Raw genomic sequence first — 22,668 nt, 5'->3', positions numbered from 1 at the left:
GCGTTCGTCGGACTCGAGTTTTCGCCGTTTTAAATATATTAAGCATGAGTTTAACAGATAAACTTTGGCGAGACAAATTTCACGTTTTGTGGGCAAACAAAACACAAAGAAGACATAAGAATAAATAAATAGGGATTTAATGCATATAAGCATTATGTGAACTACTGCAGTCTGTGACCCAACCAAATCAAACGGCGACCCATGAGTTGAGAAATAGTGGAATACGTTCACTAGAAAAATGCCTAAAATTGGTAACGCCGCATGTTAATTAGGTCGAGGTCAATTTTTTTTAATAAATATCACCACCATCAGTTAAAACAGGAAACATATATCTTACGTTAATCTCATCTCCCGCGAGCAACTGCGCCAAGTAACTTTCCTCCAGCAAAGAGAAGCCGTCCAGTATTGTGATGTCGCTGAAGTTCTCACGGAGGCATTCATCAACTTTGTTGCCCACGTCAGGCAGTGAGTACTTAAGGCTGATATCGCGCAACCACAAAGCGTTCTTTGGTTCCAGCACTCCGACCATGTAGTCCGATAGCACGTCCATCAGGTCTGCACATTATGCAGTTTAAAGAGGTTAGACCAGTGGTTCTCAAAGAGAGCCACTTGGAATTGGGTAGAAAAAATGGATAAAAAAGAAGTTATTTATTCGGTTATAGGCAATAAATTGCCTATTTGACACCTTATCTAAAAGCCTTTTTTCACCGGGTAACCGAGTCGGCAAGTACCTGATCTGAAACGGTGGGAGTGACGTAAAATTCCATTGGTTTGCCAAATGAAGTAATTCCATAACAACACCATGAGTAATAAACGTATTATCTACTGCTAAAAATCAAGGTATTATTGGCACATTTGTTCCAGAACGAACTACAGAATTTTTGCCAAACAATCAGACGCCCTTAGAAAATAATACAAACGACGCTAACCTTTTGTCAGAGTAAGATTTGCCACTTCCAGAACATCAGTCAGGACAGCAGGTGACAAATGAATTTCAGCTGTGTAGAGGAAGTTCAGGTATCTGCGAAAGGCTTCGGTGCTCAGTGAAAACAGTTCAACAGTTTTTTGATACTTTTCCTTCATCTATGGAGAGAAAAAACATGCGAAAAAAGAAGTACAACATCGCCTTAGACGCCGTATATACTCACATATGCGATTTTGGTATTTTATATCGCTAGTGCTGCATTGACTTAAGTGCACAACGTGACGTAATTTATTTAGTCATATGCCTTAATTTGTCCTAAATTATTTCAGAATGTTTCAAAACGGAGTTTGTCTATTTTTTGGGTCAAACAGTTTTGCTGATTCAGTGTATAAGGATTATTGATTTTTTAACCATAAAATATATATTGATTAATGCAACTAACTTTGTTTTAACTTTACTTGGGTAAGTGTTTACTTGAGGACTATTTATTGGTAAAAATGACGTGACTTAGGAGTAAGTTAGTTTGCCAATGACATAATGAGTCGGACGCGGGACTCGGTACTCGCCGGAGTCGGTTTATTGAACTCGAGTCGGACTCGGAACTATACTCAAGACTACTCAAGTCGTCTGACGTTTGCTCAAGAAAATTCAGAACCGATGAGGCCGAATATATTTTTTTAATATTGATTTAACGACAATCAGGTGGACGCCTTACGACTGAAGAAAATCTTTTGTCGCGATACAGCGTTAAACAAAATGAGAGATTCAGAGCAAATTAAATCAGGATGTCCGAACAGAATGTAATTCAACAAAGTACCATTAGACAAAAAATACAACGTAATCTCTGACATTACTGAATTATCGACAAACAGAGAACAAATTGCGCTCAATAAAACGGACCTTTCGGTGGTTAAAAGTGGACACTCAAAAAACAAATGTATTGGAGTTTCAGAAGCTACACAAAAACAAGTACGAAACGTATATGTTATATTCAGTGGACTGTGACCTAATCTCAACATACAAAGAACAGCAGTAAGTTTAGGATTCTTTCCGTAAAGGTGGTGTGAATTGGTCAATTTATAGAAAAAATTACGTTTAATATTTTTTTTTAATATTTAAACTGATGATACAGCCCACAATTTCGCCGGGAGACTATTCCAGAGTCGAATTGACTTGCAAGCAAACGAGTTATGCATCATTTGGGTTTTCGAGCGGACTACGGGCTTTGTTAATGGGTAGCGAAACTCGAAGCTAACAATATCTTTTATAAATTTAGGTATGTATGATTGAAAGTAAGATGGTCCAATGTGATGAATTAAATAGTGAGGCCGAACATTGTAAATCGTAATAGTTGCTTACGTATTAATTCGATGCTGTCCTAGTATGAATAACTTACCTCTCTATTGAACATCGTCTTAAAATATTCGCTAGATGACGCTAGAACGCAGCGATGGCAGGAAAATAATGTATAGTTGACTTTTAAAGTGACGTCACAATAAGCAGAGTCCGATCTTTGTCTGCAAACAAACAAATTCCTGAAAGCAATGACTTCTCAAACGGGGGGTCGCGACTAAGTCTCTATTAACTTACATAATGTGTGACATCTATATATAATTTCTTTTTCTGACTGTCAGTATGTAAATGTTAAAACTAAAAAAATGTTATTTCAGCCACGGCGGATCCATTGCCATGTCTTTGAAATTAGGGATCTCCGATAAAAAACAAATCTTATTTTGATTTTTTAATCCGCATAAACGAAAACAGTTTAGCCAAATGGCGCTGTGCTTACACGGCGCTTTATCAAGTCAAAAATTAAGGTATGCTGAATTAATTTTAAGTCGCTTTGTTCGTGTCGCGCGATTGTTTTAAGACAAATTTTAAAAGCCCTGCTGTAACCAATTAAAAAACCTGAAATGGAGCCTTAATTTAAAATATTTAAGCAAACACTGCCTTGATATTTATGTCAACTAAGGTGACTGCCTTTTTAAGCAAACGCCCTTATAAGCAACAATGTCACTGTTTACAATAGTTCAACGACAACAGCGTTTGGTACCAGTATCTTAAATACTACCACCATATTAGGCAAGCCTTACTTGTTTAGTTCAGCCAATAGGTTTCCTGGGTATTTATCAGTCTTGCAGAGTTCCTCCATTTCTTCTCCCTGATTATCGCCGCTTTTGCACAGTTTTTCTAAATTGATCATAGCGTTGCTTTTTGAAGTTTCCGATTTCAACAAAACATAAAATTACTTTTTACATTTAAGAAATATATACCACCTGTTAAGAGCAAAATAGCAATACGTTTCAATGCTAAGTCGGCCAAGATTAGCCCTCCGAAATGAAAATGCACTAAAACTGCATTGCAATACTTTTTGCTGTGTAAGGCAATCTAAAGGTTTTTGCATTAGGTTAAAAATCATATTTGCCACCTCTCTACTGTCCAGATTTGACCAGACAAAGTCATAAACGGGACGAATAATCGCTTTGGAGGTTCTTCTTGTATTCTGCCTAAAACACAAACTTTCTAAACCACAAACAAGCATACTTCCCACAGCCTTTGTGGTTGTACTTGAAGCAAGCCTGTCATATCATACAGTGCTGGTATATAAGCTTCAATGTTTATAAGTAAAGTATTAAGCGACTATAGTGATTTGGCTTTACGTTAAACGTCCTGTCAGAAGCGCTAATGAAACAAAAACAGCAACAGCAAACTGATTGTCCTAAGTTTTGTCACAGCATTCTACAGCACTGTTTCACAAAATCTAGTCCACCAGACATTTTCAAGGGCAACAGAGTTATTTCAAATTCAATGTCTTTTTATACAATCAGTGATTTGTTTTGCCAAAATAACTGTAAGCATACACCTGCGACAAACTACTGAAAGCTTTCAACCTTCATTTATCAATATCTGGCATAACAAAGGTCATTGTCTGAAACTAAGTTGCTTTAGCAGCTGCACGTGTTCAGAAAACAGATTTGGGAACTACTCATCTACAAACTCTAGTTGCTTGAGGCAGCCTTTCCAAGGTGTGTCCTTAAAATTGGCTAATGTTTAACTACTTGCCCATGAAGACGGGAAATCTTGGAAACTCCCACAATCGGTGTTATCCACTCGTCTGGAGCCACGATAGCAAACAACCAAGTGAGCTGAAACATGGCGTAGTGACTCCAGTCGAGCGTAAGCGCGATCTTTTTACTTTTCGCTAAACGAACCTGAAGTTGTAAGGAAATCACTAGACCGCGACTCTATAGGCAAAGAAATTCAAAATCGTTAATGCTTTCTATAAATGCTTTTTTACTAGATTGCCTGATATCATTGCTTCCCGCCTTCCCTTTTTGTACTCGCAACAACATTTTCAGTTTTTAGGAACTAACGCGACGCGTTATTGTGGTGAAATCAAGCCTAAACCAAGGTAATTTAGACCAGAAGTATCAAACTCAAGGCTTATTAAGGGCTGCATGACATAATTTGAGGACCGGTACTTCAGCGGGCCGCAAAAACAAAACTAAACAACCAAAACTGTTCTAATCAAATATATTTATCGTGTCTGCACAATGCCTATTATAATTCACAGTGTAGATATGCATACGGACGATTTAGCAACATTCAAAGCAGTAGGCTACATTGGCATTAGAGTCCGTATAAAGTGTAATTTTTTCAAGCACCGCAAAACGCCACGAACCCACAATGTAGTAAAACTTTGCAAAGTAACTGACTTAGTGTTTGTGCGTGTCAATGTGAAAAAGGAGGCAAGCGGCCCGTTTGACGCATGTTTAACTTAACTGGTAAAGACCGATATTCTTAATTTTAAACACTATATAATAATATTGTTTTGGTTTAATTTGTCGGTAGTTAATTGACAATAGCATAAAGGCAATACTGTTAAAAATACGCAATTATGGTGTGCTGAAAATTCACGGGCGTTTTTGTGTACAAATCTAGAACTGACCCAGCTTTATTAGAAAAACGCTATTTTAATGGTTTATCAACGGTAATGGATTTGTAGCTATAATTATTTGTGATTTAGCATTTGGCTTTGCGAGTAAAATCGCCTGTTTACAATAGCTGCTTTAAAACTGAAGTAACGAATAATAACAGCCAAATGTTTCCTGTGTTCGTACGACACATTAAATTTGTTTGGTGTTTTTTGACTTAGATCAGTGGTCGGCAAACTTTTTTTGTCCCGGCCCAAATAACTCTTTTCAGAGCTTTCGAAGGCCCATACGTAAAATCACTACGAAAAAAAGGCCGGACCAGGATATTTGTTTTGAGTTTGAGGCATTAGATTAGCGTCACAAAGGTACGCCAAAAAACAATTGTTCTTAGTTATCCTCGAACGAACTCGTGCGCAAATATGAATCTAAAATCTAAAAAAATGCGATTATTAGTATTATTTATGAGTGTAATATGTTAAAAATATTATACATTATCCATTGCCCCAGTGGCGTATCCAGGGGGCGGGAGTTCTTACCCTCTTTTGTGATGGATATAATCGTTTTTTGTTCGTTTTTTGTCATGGTTTAACAAACTGTTCGAAGCGGGGTGCTTTTTAAGTAATTGGGTCACGCTTCTTAATCTAATGCGAAACCAAATTCGAGTGCATAACGCCGTTTTTGGTCTTTTGTTTGGTCGACCGTAAACGCTGGAAGTTTTTCTCTTTTGTTATTTGTTTAGGACTTAGGTTGACTGATTATCAAGTGTGTATTCGACAATTGACAACGCTAAGCCAAACCTTCTTTCTTTTTTTCTCGCTAAAAAACGTCGAGTTATACGCAGTATGTTCCTTGCTGTTCGGTCTCTACACTAATATCCGATGTTGGTGTAACATCGACATTTGTTTAACTGAAGCAGTTTCTTAAAAGGAGGTATAATGGTGACTGTCGTGCGCGTTTCAAAGTCTCCATTTTTAAATAATGATGATTAACGCAAAATTATGCTCTTTAAGTATACTCTAAGACCATGGGCTAAGTGTGCAATGGACACAACTTATTTCCCCTCAACCTCAGCTTGTAATTTAGGTGACTTGGCACATACACAGCTCGACGCAGATGTTGTGCTAATCGTGGCATAATACCACCCGGAAAAAACGATCTTCGTTTAGTATTGCAGGTGATGAAAGACGTGCTTGTAATTTAGCGCTCGTTTCGTATATGGAACTTTAAAACTGCGCTGCTGATAGTCGAATTATGTGTGATTCTACCACAATAAACACACATATTTCACGGTTTTGGTTTGTTTTTTTGCCTGAAGTTAACGATTGCACACCGTGACTTCGCAGCTGGCGCCTGACAGGATTGTCGACGACGCACGTGCTCGCTTTTGGTGGACGTATTTGTCTGTTTCTGATTAGTTTTTTTATCACATCTTGCAATCACCATTCTATGACGCCATACTGTCACTGTTTTATGACGTCATTATTCATTAACGTCAGACGAAATATAGGGGAATTCCTTAAGTTGAAAATTCAGGACCCCCTTTTTGATTTTCTGGTTACGCCCCTGATTGCCCCCCCCTGGAAAATTTTCTGCGGGCACCCCTGCTCACAGGGCCACATTTAGCACGTGGGCCACACGCTGAGACAATATAAAATTTCTTACCAGCTTTTAAAATACAATAATATATGTTCAGCATTCACGCGGCCCACAACTACATGATAAAATTAAACTATTAAAAAGTAGCTTGCGGCCCACTAAAAATGGCTGTGCGGCCCACAGTTTGCCTACCACTGACTTAGATGATCACCGCTATGGGCTTTTCGAAAACTGAAAATCAGCGCTATGGGGTTTTAAAAACTGATGAGAGTTATCATAATATGCTACTACTTAGTAGGTTTAAGATAAAATGTTTAATTGAGAATTAGGCGAACCTGTTTTGTTTACTACACAACAGATACTTTCTAAATAAAATTAGAAAATGTATATATTTCAGAAAGGTTTATTCGAGCGGGTGTAGCCAACTTGGTTGTAACTGTAGATAAACGATGGTTAGTCAAACAGCAGACTTCAATACTAATTCGGTTCTACGACGAACAACCAAGATATCTAATTACGAGTAACTAAACCAGACGTAACATTTTGTTGAACAACCTGAAATAACTTTCAGTGCTTGTTTGTGAACCTTTAAACAGTGGGTAATTCCACGCAAAATAATTTTATTCGTAATTTCGGAGCAGCCCACGGTCCAACTATGTTTATGCGGATTGGGCAAGCCAAACGCATTTCACATCGACCAGATTCGCCATTACTGAAGTGCTGTTAAACTAAAGCTAGTCCCTTCTCCAGGTGTGAGGGAGTGTTTTCCTATTCTCATTAGGGAAAAAACTCAGCCATGCACGTTAAATAACTGCCATACTACAAAAACAAGACTTGGCAAGGCAGGTTATGAAGCGATTTCAAACGACAACCTATCAAACAGAATTAGCGCCGTTATTCTTAATAGATTTAAAGATATAAAGGTTGCCAATTGACTGTGCGATTAACATGTTCTATTTAAAGGGGCTATAAAACTACTAAACAGACTATTCGTGCCCCTACATTCCTAGAAAATCATTATTCGATGGAGTGAATTCATGTTTTTTACTCTATCTAAAATGGCATCTTTCTTTACTATTTTTACTAAGATTACATAACCGTTTACAAAAACCAAGAAATAAAGGCTACCGTTCGACAAATAAACCATGGTTCGGCATTTTAATTGGCGGGAAATGCATGATGTAAATAGTGTTTTATATTCAAAATAATCAACTTTAAAAAGTGGTATAAATTCAATGCGACAACACTGTATCTTTTGTCTCATGGGATGTACTACGGTCCCATACGAGTAACGCAGTGTTTTGTAGATTTGAGAAAAGCACCAACTAAGTTGTCGTATTATTGTTTTTTGTTATCTTGTAACTTGCTAATTACTTATTTCGTATTTTACGATTTACAAACAGAAAGTTGCTTAATCAGCTAGATTAACAATAAAATCGGCGCTGGTCTAGAATCCTACCACAACGAAACACCATTTGGGTTAGGGTACAGGTTAGCGTTTGGGTTAAGGTGGGTCAAGTATTATTATTAAATAAAGAATATAATAATACTTGACCCACCAACACCCAAACGCTAACCCGCATCCTAACTCAAATTTTTTGCGTTGATTTTAGAACTGTGGTAGGATTCTAGACCAGCGCCATAAAATCCTCTGTTGTTAAGTGTTGTTGCGCAATTGCCGAATGCCAAAGTTAAATATACATGACTGAGTACTCTGGTTTGAACCAAACAACTAAAATATCTCATTCGTAATTTTATTATGTCAGATAACATTTTAATCCTATATCCGATATTTTGGAGAAAGATAATCGCGATTCCATGTTAAATGGCGTCATTATGTGCAAAGAAACAATTAGATGAAATTAAACGTTTAAATATTTTTTTTTAGTTTTTAAGCCAAAATTTGGTTAGCGTTGAGAGGTTTAGTTACCCGACCCAACGGTCCCCAAACGCTAACTCAAATAATGTCAGAAATGCTATAAGGAAGTTGCTATTTGACCTGATAGCTCTTTTAAGCTTGTATTAATACAGGATTGTTTATTGATTTGAGTTTTACATTTAATTTTGTGAGTTTTGCATAATTTCAATGATTTTTCGGACATCAATATAAATTACTTTGGTAGACAGGTAAGACTTAATGTCCAGCGCAGCGTTCAAATAATTACTAAAACAATGCATGTTACAGGGGTTAAGGTACAGCTTAGCATTTGGCTTTGGGTTTGTAATATAATATTATATTTACTCTTTCATTTTGTAATTTTATAAAAGTTTTTAAATTTGCAGCATAATTGCTCAAATAAGACAGTTATAAAACATTTGTGCGTTATTTGTGTAGTAAGTTCGAATATTGGTAGTTTCAATGAATTTTTACACTACTTTATAAAAAACAAAAAACAGTGAAAGGCTTGTGGGGTTGCTCTGTGTGTTCACTTTAAAGCAGGGCTGAGGGGCACCGTAAAATAGCATTGGCTCCGGCTCCAGCTCCCGAGCCAATGAGACACTTATCCAATGGCTCCAGCTCCGGAGTTGTCAAACTTATATCCTCCAGCTCCAGAGCCATCAAACACACACCAATGACTCCGGCTCCAGCTCCGGAGCAGTTACCCAATGGGCTATATTTTGACAACTGAATTCAAATCTAGGATTGTGATTAGATTCACCGATCGATGTAAACTGATACTGAGGTCAAGCGTTGACTATCGCCCTGATTTTATTTCACTTTTTACCTGAAAGCAACCCAGATGTATTTCTGGACAGTAGCTGCAGAGGCATAGATGGTTCCGCCTTGTCTTAGGGCAGGGGGTACTTTGGTCTTAATATTGGTCCACGTTCCGTCGACAATATTCATCATTTCGACCAGGTACTGGGTCTGAGGTTGCGAGTTGTAAGGAGCTAGACCTCCTATACGCATGTACATAAGAAGTTTATTGGCTGCTGTATAAACATGTTATTGTAAAACTAATCAAAAACAGCTCTTCTGTTAATTGTAATTCTTAACCAACGTTTCGGCAACCTATGCAAGTTGCCTTCGTTAGGGTGAATGACACCGAAAGCCCACAAAGAGGTTACCGAATTGTTGGTTATGAATTACAATTTCCAGAGGAGCTGTTTTTGATTAGTATTGCTATGCCTGGTAGCAACAGTTTATATATAGTATAGTAAAGTTACCTAAAAAGTTGCGAAACAATTGGGCGATTAGTATGCTTATAGTTTGTAACCTTTTTTAGTTTACCTCAACACAGAAGTTTACATGCATAACAGTAAAGGTACTTACGGGTGTACTATACTTGACGTTTTATATCGATACTAATGCCTGATATTTCGGACCGAAGGCTTCGCTTAAACATGCAAAAATTGAAATATTCAAAGGCATTTAGCAAGATGATTTAGATAGAGTAAAGAAGCATAGTAGACTCTAGTTGTTAACCTACGTTTTTAATAAATTTGACTTTTAAACTAGAATCGCTGTGTCAAATTACAAACCATAGCTTAAATTTCTATATCATTTTAAAATGATCGGTACCTATACCACCGTAGTATTGGAAAAGTACCGATATCAATATCCGTTCCTTGCTGATAAAACAACACGAATTAATAAATAGAGGTATATCAACGGTTCTGAACATCCATTCAACTGAATGGATCGACCGAATGTCTAATACAGTATTTCTTTGTTTGTTTCAAATTGCATTAATAATATCAAAGCCCATGCAGAAGCAGGTATCATTTTGAACGTTTTAAATAACTCTTTATCCAATGTTGAAAAATGTGTTGAAAATGAATAAAGAGTTATTCGAAACGTTCAAAACTGCCTACTTCTTGGCTTTAATATTCCTACTACGTCTTACCATAACCTCCAACCACTATACTCCATTGTTTCAAATCCTTACAGTTTAATTCCTTTTTAAAATATATTTATCCATAGGTACTCTAAGCACTGGTGTTGATGTGTAGCTTGAGTATGACTGTTAAAGCCAAGAGGGTGGAGTAAATCGACATCAAGCGTCTTTATCAAGATGATGATGTACTCGACCATCTTGGCTTTGACATTCAATCTCAAGCTATCATAGTTTAAAATTTGTATTTAAAATAATGCAAATTATGAATCGAAATAGCTACGTTGCCATCCATTCCCTGAGTTTGAAGTATTGATCTTGGATCCTTTCACGCCGCCAATCAAGTAAGCGAAATTTGTCAATCAAAGCCTTACATTAGCTACTATGAAAAGTTGGCCACTATGGAAAATATAATTTATTGTAAGATCTTTGAAAGGACGTTAAACTTTCGAATGATGAAGAATATTGCAGAAAAAAAGGTTTCAAGTAGAGTCACAGAGTTGACTATTATATGAGGTCAAACTAGAAACTGCAAATTTAAGTTAACTGGTTGATAATTATAATTTAAAATAGTGACCCATAGTTTTTGCAAAATTACGACAGATCTAGGTGCAGATTCAGGGGGAGTGGTCTTGGTCAGGCTACCCAGAAACTGTTTTTCTGCCTATTATAAATAAGTAAAAGCAAACATGTTGTGTATAGGGTTACCCATTTATGACGTCACGTTTAAGTCACGGTATGACGTAACTCTTGGACTTCGCGTTGTGATGTAACTATGAATTGTCATGCCCCCCTCGTTTCTAACCTCCGTCGGTAGCCAGCGACATGTTGTACCTCGGTGTGGTCATCGCACCAACGTTTGTCCAGCTTTCCAACCAGAAGTTGTACATCTCGACAAAGTCCGGACCCCGGTCTTGTAAGCTTTTTGCGGCGCCAACTGCCGGCTTCTTACGCCGCTGGCCACAAGACAACTGGTAACCGCCGAAGACAAATATCCGACCTTGACATAACCAAGATGTTGCCTGTATCCTATGAAGTTTTCGTTAAACTCTTTTTGATGGCTGTTGTGGATAGACATAGTTGGTATTCTGCAAAACCTCGTTGCCTTATTAAGCGGGCCAATGAGCCGTGCAATATATAGCGTCTTTAAAAAAAAGAGCTCTAAAAATGTTCAAGACTTCAAGTTGAAAACATGTCGGGCATGTCATGGCTTGCGATATTTTATGAAACAAGTTTAGTGACCCTTATAGTCTACATAAGCGTGTATAATTATGCCTTAATTCAAAGATAATAAAGTTATTCTGAAGTTATCTAACATATTTCAATAATAACTCGTGATATAATTTTGGTACAGCTTTGATATGCAACACATGTAAAGAAGATAAGAAAGTTTACCACTTTCTCCTTATATTGTGAAACCAAGTAAAGTTAAACAAAACTCTGTAACTCCCCAGTGAAACTCTTGCTAGCAACAACATAAGCCTAAACTTTAAGTACCTCCATATTTATTGTTTATCTATAGTCTTTTTACTTTATACTTTTTCAGTGAATAAGCCGGCCAACGCATTCTCGTTTGAATTTTTAACCCTGATCGAGTCATCTGCCTCCGAAACGTCGGTTTTTAAGAGCGATCTCTATCTTTTGTTACGTTGCCTGGTGGAGCAAGTTCTAATTCTAAACTTGAGCGCAAATTTGTACCGAATAAGTAGGCAGCACTGGCTCCACAGCGTGGTGCAATCATGGGCGCCATGTCAGTCCATTTCTTGTCGACCAGGTTTGCCACATCGCCGTGTATTACTCCGTAGTGTGGGTCCACTCCCCCGCAAAAGTAGAAACCGTTACTCAACACTACAACTGCGCTGCCTGCAAGTCCTCGGTCATTATCCAACTGAAACATAAATTACAACACTGAATAGTCATATATAGGTAAAGTCAACAGCATACTGTAGTTAAAAAGATAAAGTCAACAGCATAGTTAAAACAATGAGCATCTAACACTATCTAATCTCTGGCCGTTTAAAATACTGACCTGTAAATTTTCCCACTTGCTGTTTTTGACTTTGGGCGAGGTCACCATCGATACATTATTTCCGTTTGAGTACATTAGCGCTAGAGCGGTGAATTCTGAAAAAAGAGCCTGTAATAAGAGAGATTGTAAGCTAACAAATTACACATAAATTGTTAGGGATGTCGGATCGGAGCCGACACCCGATGATGACAAGTGATACTCGTCCAATACTAGGTTGATCGCTGCTGACCCAATACCAAACTGACACTGCTTTTTGGCCATCTTATTCAGCAATTTTTTTTTTGAAAGTTTTATTTATTAGAAAATAGCAAATTAACATCTGAAATAACCAATTTAACAATTGAACTAAGCTTCCAACGCCAAAGCTAGTTTTGACGTTATACCTCGAAAAAATACAAATAAAAGTTAAAGTTTATTTCTGATAACTTTTGCCTATTGTAAAATTGTAATAATTTAATTTGATAGAACCGCGGTATTCTTGTTCTTAGTATCGGGTGTCAAAAAAAGGCCAAAATAAAATTCAAAGTACTGGACATACCTACGAAATCTAAACCAAAGCACGAAGGTTTAGTTGCACAATTGATGAGTCTAACCTTCATAAAACAATCCACCCCATCGTAAAGGCTGTAGTTCATGCTTTCTTGGTCGAAAGTGGGAGTCCATTGCCTCCTCAACCAGATTTCGACATTCTACGTTTTCCCTCACAAGAGCCTTAAACCAGCAATGAATAACTTGGAGTAGGGATGTGCGAAACTTTGTATGTTATTCCGATACCGATATACGATATTTCGGCAAAAGTATCGACGATTACGATCCGATATCAAATTACTTATCACATCATGATGTCGAGCTACTCGACCTTTTTGGCCTGGTATAATTCATTATCAAGCTACATTACAGATCCGTACATATAGTGTACCCAAACAACTTACCTGTTTGCGTATGTTGTCTGTGATGTAATCGTACGGGATGTTCTGAAGTCGTATGTGCTTGAATAGAGTTGGGAACGAGGCTCTTCGGGTGGAAACGTCAAACTCAACCCATTTCAGCAAAGCCTCGTAAACGACTTCTTCCTCACAGACCTGAATACAAAATACCCAACTAGAGAAAAGGTTTAAAAGCAAGATTTCTACCAGGTCTGACATGCTAAAGGTAAACATAAATACCATGGCTGCAGGCTTTTTGTGTCTACTCTACCATCTATTTTTTGGGTCTACCATGGCTTCGGCAAAATGTAGGTCCAAAATCCGACTGCGATATTTCTCAACATCCTACTTAACCAGTTTGCGTAACTAAAATAAGATTAATATTTCGCAATCTACTCATAGAGGTGTCATACAAGTCATCCACCGACCATACATGGTTAGGAAAATGTGAACCATATTATGCTGTTCCACCTTTACAATTTGACAGTTTTGCGGAATTCTTGAACTGCGCATGCGTTCGTCGGACTCGAGTTTTCGCCGTTTTAAATATATTAAGCATGAGTTTAACAGATAAACTTTGGCGAGACAAATTTCACGTTTTGTGGGTAAACAAAACACAAAGAAGACATAAGAATAAATAAATAGGGATTTAATGAATATAAGCATTATACGAACTACTGCAGTCGGCGACCCAACCAAATCAAACGGCGACCCATGAGTTGAGAAATAGTGGAATACGTACACTGGAAAATGCCTAAAATTGGTAACGCCGCATGTTAATTAGGTCGAGGTCGATTTTTTTAAATAAATATCACTATCCATCTCTTAAAACAGGAAACATATATCTTACGTTAATCTCATATCCCGCGAGCATCTGCGCCAAGTAACTTTCCTCCAGCAAAGAGAAGCCGTCCAGTGTTGTGATGTCGCTGAAGTTCGACCTGATGCATTCGTCAACTTTGTTGCCCAAGTCAGGCAGTGAGTACTTAAGGCTGATATCGCGGAACCGCAAAGCGTTCTTTGGTTCCAGCACTCCGACCATGTAATCCGATAGCACGTCCATCAGGTCTGCACAATATGCAGTTTAAAGAGGTTAGACCAGTGGTTCTCAAAGGCAGCCACTTGGCTCTATTAGGGAGGCATTTTAAAATATGGGAAGGAAATTTGTTCAAAGGAGGAATTGGGTAGGAAAAATGGATAAAAAGAAGTTATTTATTCGGTTATAGGCAATAAATTGCTTATTTGACGCCTTATCTAAATCCCTTATCTCCCAGGGACACCGAGTCGGCGGGTAGCCGATTTGAAACGGTCGGGGTTACGTAAAATTCCATTGGTTTGCCAAATGAAGTAATTCCATAACAACACCATGAGCAATAAACGCGTCATCTACTGCTAAAACTCAAGTTAATATTTGCACATTTGTTCCAGAACGAAGAACAGAATTTTGCCAAACAATCAGACGCCCTTAGAAAATAATACAAACGACGCTAACCTTTTGTCAGAGTAAGATTTGCCACTTCCAACACGTCAGTCAGGACAGCAGGTGACAAATATATTTCAGCTGTGTAGAGGAAGTTCAGGTATCTGCGAAAGTCTTCGGTGCTCAGTGAAAACAGTTCAACAGTTTTTTGATACTTCTCCTTCATCTACCAAAATAAAAAACATGCGAAAAATTTAGAACATTGTCCGTTAGACGCCGTATATACTCACATATGCGATTTTGGTAAGTTATATCGCTAATGCTGTATTGACTTAAGTGCACTTAAATCTTTGTTTTCAAATTACTTGACGTGACGTGGTTTATTGGTTTAAGTTGTCCTATGTTATTAAAAAAAAATAAAAAAGTTTGTCTATCCTTTTGCGTCAAACAGATCGTTGATTCAATGTAATAAGATTATTAATTTTTAACCATAAAATATTCATTTATTAATGCAATTAACTTTATTTTAACTTTTAATTGGGTAAGTGTTTACTTAAGGACTGATACTTGAATAGTTATTGGTAAAAAATGACTTGACTTGGGAGTAAGTTAGTTTGCCAATGACATGGGCTGATGAGTCGGACTCGGGACCCGGTACTCGGCGGAGTCGGTTTATTGAACTGGAGTTGGACTCAGGACTCGAGTAAGAATATACTCAAGACTACTTAAGTCGTAGGTCCGACGTTTTGTCAAAAAAATTTACCGATGATGCCAAACATTATAAATCGTAATAGTTGCTTACGCATTTTTTCGATGCTGTCCTGGTATGAATAACTTACCTCTGAATTAAACATTGTCTTGAAATATTCGCTAGATGACGCTAGAACGCAGCGATGGCAGGAAAATAATGTGTAGTTGACTTTTAAAGTGACGTCACAATAAGCAGAGTCCGATCTTTGTCTGCAAACAAACAAATTCCTGTAAGTAATGGTTTCCCCAGGGTCGCGACTCCAGTGGCGTAGCCCGCCGAAAATTTTGGGGGGGGGGCAAAAAGTTTTAACTTTTTTGTTTAGTTTTTGCCATTGTATTAACTTAATGAACACAAATAACAATGCTGAATTATTAAAAGTAAAATATTTATAAATTTGGGGGATTTTCGTTGAGTATTTTACAGAAATGTCACTATAAATGGAAGTGAGACAATCAAACTAAAATATGTGGGAAAATAGAATTTAATATAATGGTCCCCAATCACACAAAAATCGTACACAAATAGTTGTATCAAGAAGTTTACCAATTGAGAAAAATCAGATTCTTAAAGAGTCTCAAACACCTATCGGCACCCTTGAGCATTAGAAATGGCACACCAGGGCGCCGCGGCACCCTGGTTAAGAACCACTGACTTAAAGTAACTAAACATCTCAACGCTGAAGCAAAATTGGGTATAATAATCTAGAAAAGTACTTTTAAATGTTTTACTTCCATCTTTGTGGCTTGTTTGAGCATAGATAGATGTCTCTTGGTATCGGATTAGATCGCAATAGTTTTTATCACAAATCGGAATAAAATGTCAAGTACCGGACATTCCTAACTAAACTATATATATTTTCGAACGTCTTACGTAAAAACATAATTTCTTCAAGCAAACCTCATTTTGATTTTTTTAAGTCCACATGAACGAAAACAGTTCAGTCAAATGCCATTGTGCTTACACGGCGCTTTCCGTCTAAACAGCCTTTCTTAACCTGGGGTAAATTTACCTCGTTTTAGGGGGTAAATCCAAGATTATGTATTCAAGCTCTGAATATTCTGGTTCCGTTATTTTCAACTAACCTATTCTCTGCATATCAAATATAAAGCACGAAACCGACTTAACATGTTGCATCTGATATTCGTTATGCTTTATCTACTACTTTACCAGGGTAGCCGTCGCACTGAATACAACAGATGGATCTTTGACTTTCGTTTTTTAATAAATGAGCTCCATTTTTTATATTGGGGGTAAATATGATTTTCATCTTTGTTAAAAGGGTAAAACATAGAAAAAAGGTTAAGAACCCCTGGTCTAAAATGTAAGGTAAGCCAACCTAGTCTAAAAATGCCTTTTTTTAAAACGCAGTTGTTTTTCGTCTTTAAAATACGAACAGAACATTAGGGGTATAACAACCAAATAAAGTTATATTTTTCGCCGTAGTACGCTACACTAGATGAACGATAAAATTAATCCCGTTTTCCAGTAATATATATTTGTTGCACTTTTTCCATGTGGTCAAAAGATAACTAATGGCATGTTGACTTCGACTTATCCCGTAATTTAAACTCTGCAAACTTAATCTAGTTAAAACGTTTTCTTTGCGCTCTTCGCAAACTTTTACCTTCTTTACAACATAGTCATTGTTTTTAAGTAATACCTCTAGAACTTTAAAAGTTATCTGGCCTAACAAAATAAACTGTGCGACTACCATGCAGCCATATAGGCCTACCTGTGGGGTCAAAGGCCATCTTCCGTTTTTCCAAAACAATTTTGCTAAATGCCATTCATTTTTGTATTCCATGCATCACGTTTCCTTTTAAGCAAATAAAAACATTGCCGTATTCTACCAGATAAACATTTTTTGTGAACTTCATCTACTTGTATATAGAATGTGCACAAAATCATTTGGGCACGAGGTTTATCGGGCACAGTAGGTGTAAGGTTCCTTGTTTTATGACGGCACGTTACGGCGTATTTTGCGACGTAATCTCCGAATATTATCGTGGCCTTACCCAATCTAGCAAATGCGTTTAGAAACAGACATAGCGAAAGGTTTTATCTGTCATCGAAAGGGTATAATATTTTTATTTAAATTAATAAATGAAATGTGGTCGCAGACATAAAAAAATCAAAAGCCCTGATGTAACCGATTCAAAAACCTGTAATGTAGCCTATATATAAATATTCAAACAAACACTTCCTTGACATTTATATCAACTGTAGCAACTATAAGATTCAGTCCCGCCTTTTCAAGCAAACTATGAGCATGTGTGCAATTGATTCACAAACACACATGTCAGAATAGGACGTTAAACGGAACCAGAGGGTTCTGCCTATATATTAATACTACAACATCATAATTGGAAAGCCTTACTTGTTTAGTTCAGCCAAAAGGTTTCCTGGGTATTTATCAGTCTTGCAGAGTTCCTCCATTTCTTGTCCCTGATTATCGCCGCTTTTGAACAGTTTTTCCAAATTGATCATAGCGTTGCTTTTTTGAAGTTTCTGATTTCAACAAAATATAAAACTACCTTTTACATTTAGGAAATATATCACACCTGTTCAGAACAAAATTTTCGGGTCAAATTAAAGCGGTGTTAGCAGCTGCACGTGTTCAGAAAACAGATTTGGGAACTACTCTTCTACTAACTCTAATTGCGTGAGACAGCCTTCCTTCCCAAGGTGTGTTCTTAAATTTGGCTAATGTTTAACTACTTGTCAGTGAAGGCGGGAAATCTTGGAAACTCCCAAAAAACGTTAGTTTCGCCCACGCGTCTGGAGCCTCGAAACGTCAACAGCAAACAATTGAGTTAAAACATGGCATGGACTCCAGTTGAGAGAAAAAGAAAAAAAAGAGCGATTACTTTTAAAACGTGTCATTATGGTTTTAAACAATCAGATTGATTTTTTATAAATATGAAAAAAAATCACAGATATTTTGAAAAACTTTTTAATACCATGTAAAATTTCATCTGATCAGAAAAATTAGACTGAATTAATATATAAACAGAACATTTTTTACAACAGAATTACTTGAAAATCGTGATAAAATGTTTTTAAGCGCAATCTTTTTACTTTTTCACTAAACGAACCTGAAGTTGTGCAGGGCTCTGCACACATACTGCGTTTCGCGTCAAGCGTCGCGTTTTTTGGTCAAACGGGCAAGTACTAGACCGCGGCTCATAAGGCAAACAAATTCAAAATCGTTTTGTCGTTTACTCTGGTATTTCGTTTTTTCACGGTTTGCCACAAATGCTTTTTCTGTTGGATTGCCTGAAATCATGAAATCACGAACTGACGCGACGCGTAATTGTGGGGGAATCGAGCCTAAACCAGAGTCACAACAAAAACTGTTGTTATCAAATATATTTATTGTATCTGTACAATTCCTTATATAATTGACAGTGTAGATATGCATACATACGTTTTAGCAAAGTTCAAAGTAGTATAGTGGCATTGTAGCCCGCATAAAGTTTAATGTTTTCAATCACCGAAAACACCACGATGTAGGAAAACTTCGCAAATAAACTGACTTGAATTTCCGCCGAAGGCACCTAAACAATTTAGATATGCTTGGTAAAGATGGTGAAAATATAAAATTTAAGTTGTTCGCAAGCTGCGCTGCACTGCAAACTACAAATTACTTCATAATTCATCTATCGAAGCCGTGTGTTTATGCGATAACTTGCATTAATTATCATTTATCAACATATTCATCGACCCACCTCTTTGACTTCATTAATTATCGAAAGACAATACTTTGAATATTACAATTCCGTGTGCAAACTCCATGGCGTGATACTGGCAAATGAAGTAACTGTTCTGGTTATTTGCTTTAAGTAGGGTCTGGCCATTAGCGTTAGTAAATGTTACAAAAAAAGCAAATTGGACACAAAAATCGCGTTTTGTGATTCTGGACTATTTTTTTCACAAAAAAAACTTCCAAAAATATTTAGAAACATTCAATTTAGCCACAGTTTCCGGCTTCACAAAAGTTCTGCAACGTTATTCAGTGTAAGAGATCTCGTAGTGTATAGTCACGTACGGCGAATGTCATTTTAATTTGTAACTTTGTTACGAATATCGTTTCCGTCATATCACTGTCGCGTGTTCGTTTATGTCGTTCTCATGACATGTCTTTAAACGTTACGCCCGCCTGTAACATTTTATACGAGTTTTTGCGGCAAAAAGTTTAAACTTTGCTAATTAAATCTGTGCACAACAATTCATATAATGCCATGAAGTAAATATAATGCTGCATGGTAATCTGAATTAATGTTCGTTTGGCTATTACAAACTACTTCATCGTGTGACGAATATATTTTCTCTTTTTTTCACCAACCCGGAAAAGCCAAACATAAAAGTTTAACAATTGTTTTGATTTTAATCTATTGTTGTGTACACTTGTACATGAAAGTCAATTATCTTTTAATATTGTATGATGACTTATACTGCGACGTATTCGTTTTTGGTTGGAAATTGTTGTTGCGTATTGTTGATATTCTTGCAAAAAATAACGAGGTCTGCCGAAAAGTTTTAAGTAGCATATTTAAAAAAAAATATTTCACAAAAAAATGTTTCAAACATTTTAGGATAACTTGCTTTTCAACAATTTAATTTCAAAACATAAAAGAAAGTGCTTCTAAAGGCGAAGTAACGAAAAAATAAAAGAGGCACCATACGGAGAAAGGAATCTAAAATGGTGAAAACTTTGATTCGCCATTTGCTTTACAATAGTTAGTTTAAGTGATTATCGCTACTATGCGTCACTATTGGGACTGTAAACACATCAATGGCAGTGATCAAATTCAAAAAGCAAAAATAATATACATGGTTCAAAAATATTCGACATTTAGCGGTTTTAGAACAGTCTCAAGTTACAATCTTCGCAGTCACACGCTTCAATCAGTCACAAGTTACAATCTCTGCAAACCAAATCATCTGACACCAACACGCGAAACTTGAAAGGTGAAAGGTCCGATTATTTTGAGTTTATTCAACTCCGTCCTCTAGACGCCATGGAAGCAGCAAAAGTGGTTGATTGGTTGAGAAGTTATGAGTCGGGCCTTCTGTCCACTCGCCTGTGTTTCCGTTGAAGAGATATAAGAGATTGCAGTTGCTGAAAACAGTATAGATCATTTGTCTGAAAACGTCTTGATATAATTTAAACTCCTGCTAATGAGAATCACAGGGCTATTTAAACTCTATAAAGTTTAGCCTTATTTGGGTTTCATTGGTGGCTTTAGGAGTTTAAATTTAACTGCGCACTTTCCCATAAGAAACATGAATATAAAATCTTTTTCAACACATTTCTTAAACAAAATTGCGATTACGAGATAAAACTATTACGCATGGAAAAATGACTTTACGAAGAGTAATGTATATTGGTTTCAGCGGAATAATACCAGCTATAATTCAAATATTAAAAAATAACCAATTACAAAGCTAAGCTGTCTTGTCGTCTACAGCAGTACATATATATATGCAAATAGGCTTAATCCACTTTGTTAAATGTTTCTTTCGTGCAGACGAATAGATTTGCTACGATCAAAAACAGGCTATTGCTGTGGTAACTCTAAATACGTGTATTGTAACACAATATACAAATTTTCTAAGTAATTTATGCAAAACCAACTTTTCTTCATTAAATCATTTTACACTGATGATTGGATAAGCTACCTCGAAACGTTTTTTAACAACGAGGTTGTATAAGACGTAATAAGAATATCAAAGCCCATGCAAAAGTAGGTATCAATATGATATGATACAGTATTTCCAAACATGAAACCTACGTCTGTAGGAGCTTTGATACTCTTATGATGTCTTACTACAACATTTAACTATTATGATCCAGAGGTATGTATATTTGATCGAATTATTATGATAACATTTGTGTGTTTCTCAGAATCGTTCACGTGTTAAAAAAGACCTTTTATTGATTTAGCAGTTGGGCGTCGAGTACCTGCTGCATGCTCTGTTAATATAAAAATTGTGTCGGTCACTGATGATTGACGGGCTATATTTTGACAACTGAACTCAAATCTAGGATTGTGATTAGATTCACCGATCGATGTAAACTGATACTGAGGTCAAGCGTTGACTATCGCCCTGATTTTATTTCACTTTTTACCTGAAAGCAACCCAGATGTATTTCTGGACAGTAGCTGCAGAGGCATAGATGGTTCCGCCTTGTCTTAGGGCAGGGGGTACTTTGGTCTTAATATTGGTCCACGTTCCGTCGACAATATTCATCATTTCGACCAGGTACTGGGTCTGAGGTTGCGAGTTGTAAGGATCAAGACCTCCTATACGCATGTACATAAGAAGTTTGTTGGCCGCTGTATAAACATGTTATTGTAAAACTAATCAAAAACAGCTCTTCTGGTAATTGTAATTCTTAACCAACGTTTCGGCAACCTATGCAAGTTGCCTTCGTTAGGGTGAATGACACCGAAAGCCCACAAAGAGGTTGCCGAAATGTTGGTCAAGAATTACAATTTCCAGAGGAGCTGTTTTTGATTAGTATTGCTATGCCTGGTAGCAACAGTTTATATATGGTATAGTAAAGTTACCTAAAAAGTTGCGAAACAATTGGGCGATTAGTATGCTTATAGTTTGTAACATTTTTTAGTTTACCTCAACACAGAAGTTTACATGCATAACAGTAAAGGTACTTACGGGTGTACTATACTTGACGTTTTATATCGCTACTAATGCCTGATATTTCGGACCGATGGCTTCGCTTAAACATGCAAAAATTGAAATATTCAAAGGCATTTGGCAAGATGATTTAGATAGAGTAAAGAAGCATAGTAGACTCTAGTTGTTAACCTACGTTTTTAATAAATTTGACTTTTAAACTAGAATCGCTGCGTCAAATTACAAACCATAGCTTAAATTTCTATATCATTTTAAAATGATCGGTACCAATACCACCGTAGTATTGGGAAAGTACCGATACTACCACTTGGCATTTGGTATCGGCTCCGTTCCTATACACACTACATAACCACTACTTGGCACCTCACCGAAAACGAAAAGTGCGTTGTTGTGCAATGCAGAGGCGAAGCACTGTCTTGGGGTGTTCATGTCATTGCAAGTTGTCCACGTGAGCTGCTTTGCATCGAAATACTCTACAGTGGAGCACGGCTGACCAGAATATCCGTTCCTTGCTGATAAAACAACACGAATTAATAAATAGAGGTATATCAACGGTTCTGAACATCCATTCAACTGAATGGATCGAC

General features: G+C 36.9%; 1 protein-coding gene and 1 long non-coding RNA gene across 2 annotated transcripts in view; both read right to left on the bottom strand.

Annotated features, from left to right (window-relative positions):
- The window catches only part of LOC146139327 (kelch-like protein 12), a 38,985-nt gene that overhangs the window by 8,071 nt on the left and 8,246 nt on the right, over nt 1-22,668 (bottom strand). Inside the window, exons 3-4 of the mRNA XM_083392404.1 lie at nt 930-1,083; nt 338-555 (exon numbers count right to left, since the gene is read on the bottom strand). Of these exons, the coding sequence (XP_083248530.1) occupies nt 338-555; nt 930-1,083 (372 nt within the window). The remainder of the gene's footprint in view (nt 1-337; nt 556-929; nt 1,084-22,668) is intronic.
- LOC146139328 (uncharacterized) lies at nt 20,315-21,699 on the bottom strand. Its single transcript, XR_014501280.1, has 2 exons — nt 21,552-21,699; nt 20,315-20,540 (listed from the first exon to the last, which is right to left on the bottom strand). It is a non-coding gene; the product is annotated as an uncharacterized LOC146139328 (long non-coding RNA).

Source organism: Ascidiella aspersa, chromosome 6 (genome assembly GCF_963924565.1).
Source record: "Ascidiella aspersa chromosome 6, kaAscAspe10.2, whole genome shotgun sequence".
NCBI classification, from domain to species: Eukaryota; Metazoa; Chordata; class Ascidiacea; order Phlebobranchia; family Ascidiidae; genus Ascidiella; species Ascidiella aspersa.
This window is presented reverse-complemented; position numbering and strand designations above follow the sequence as displayed.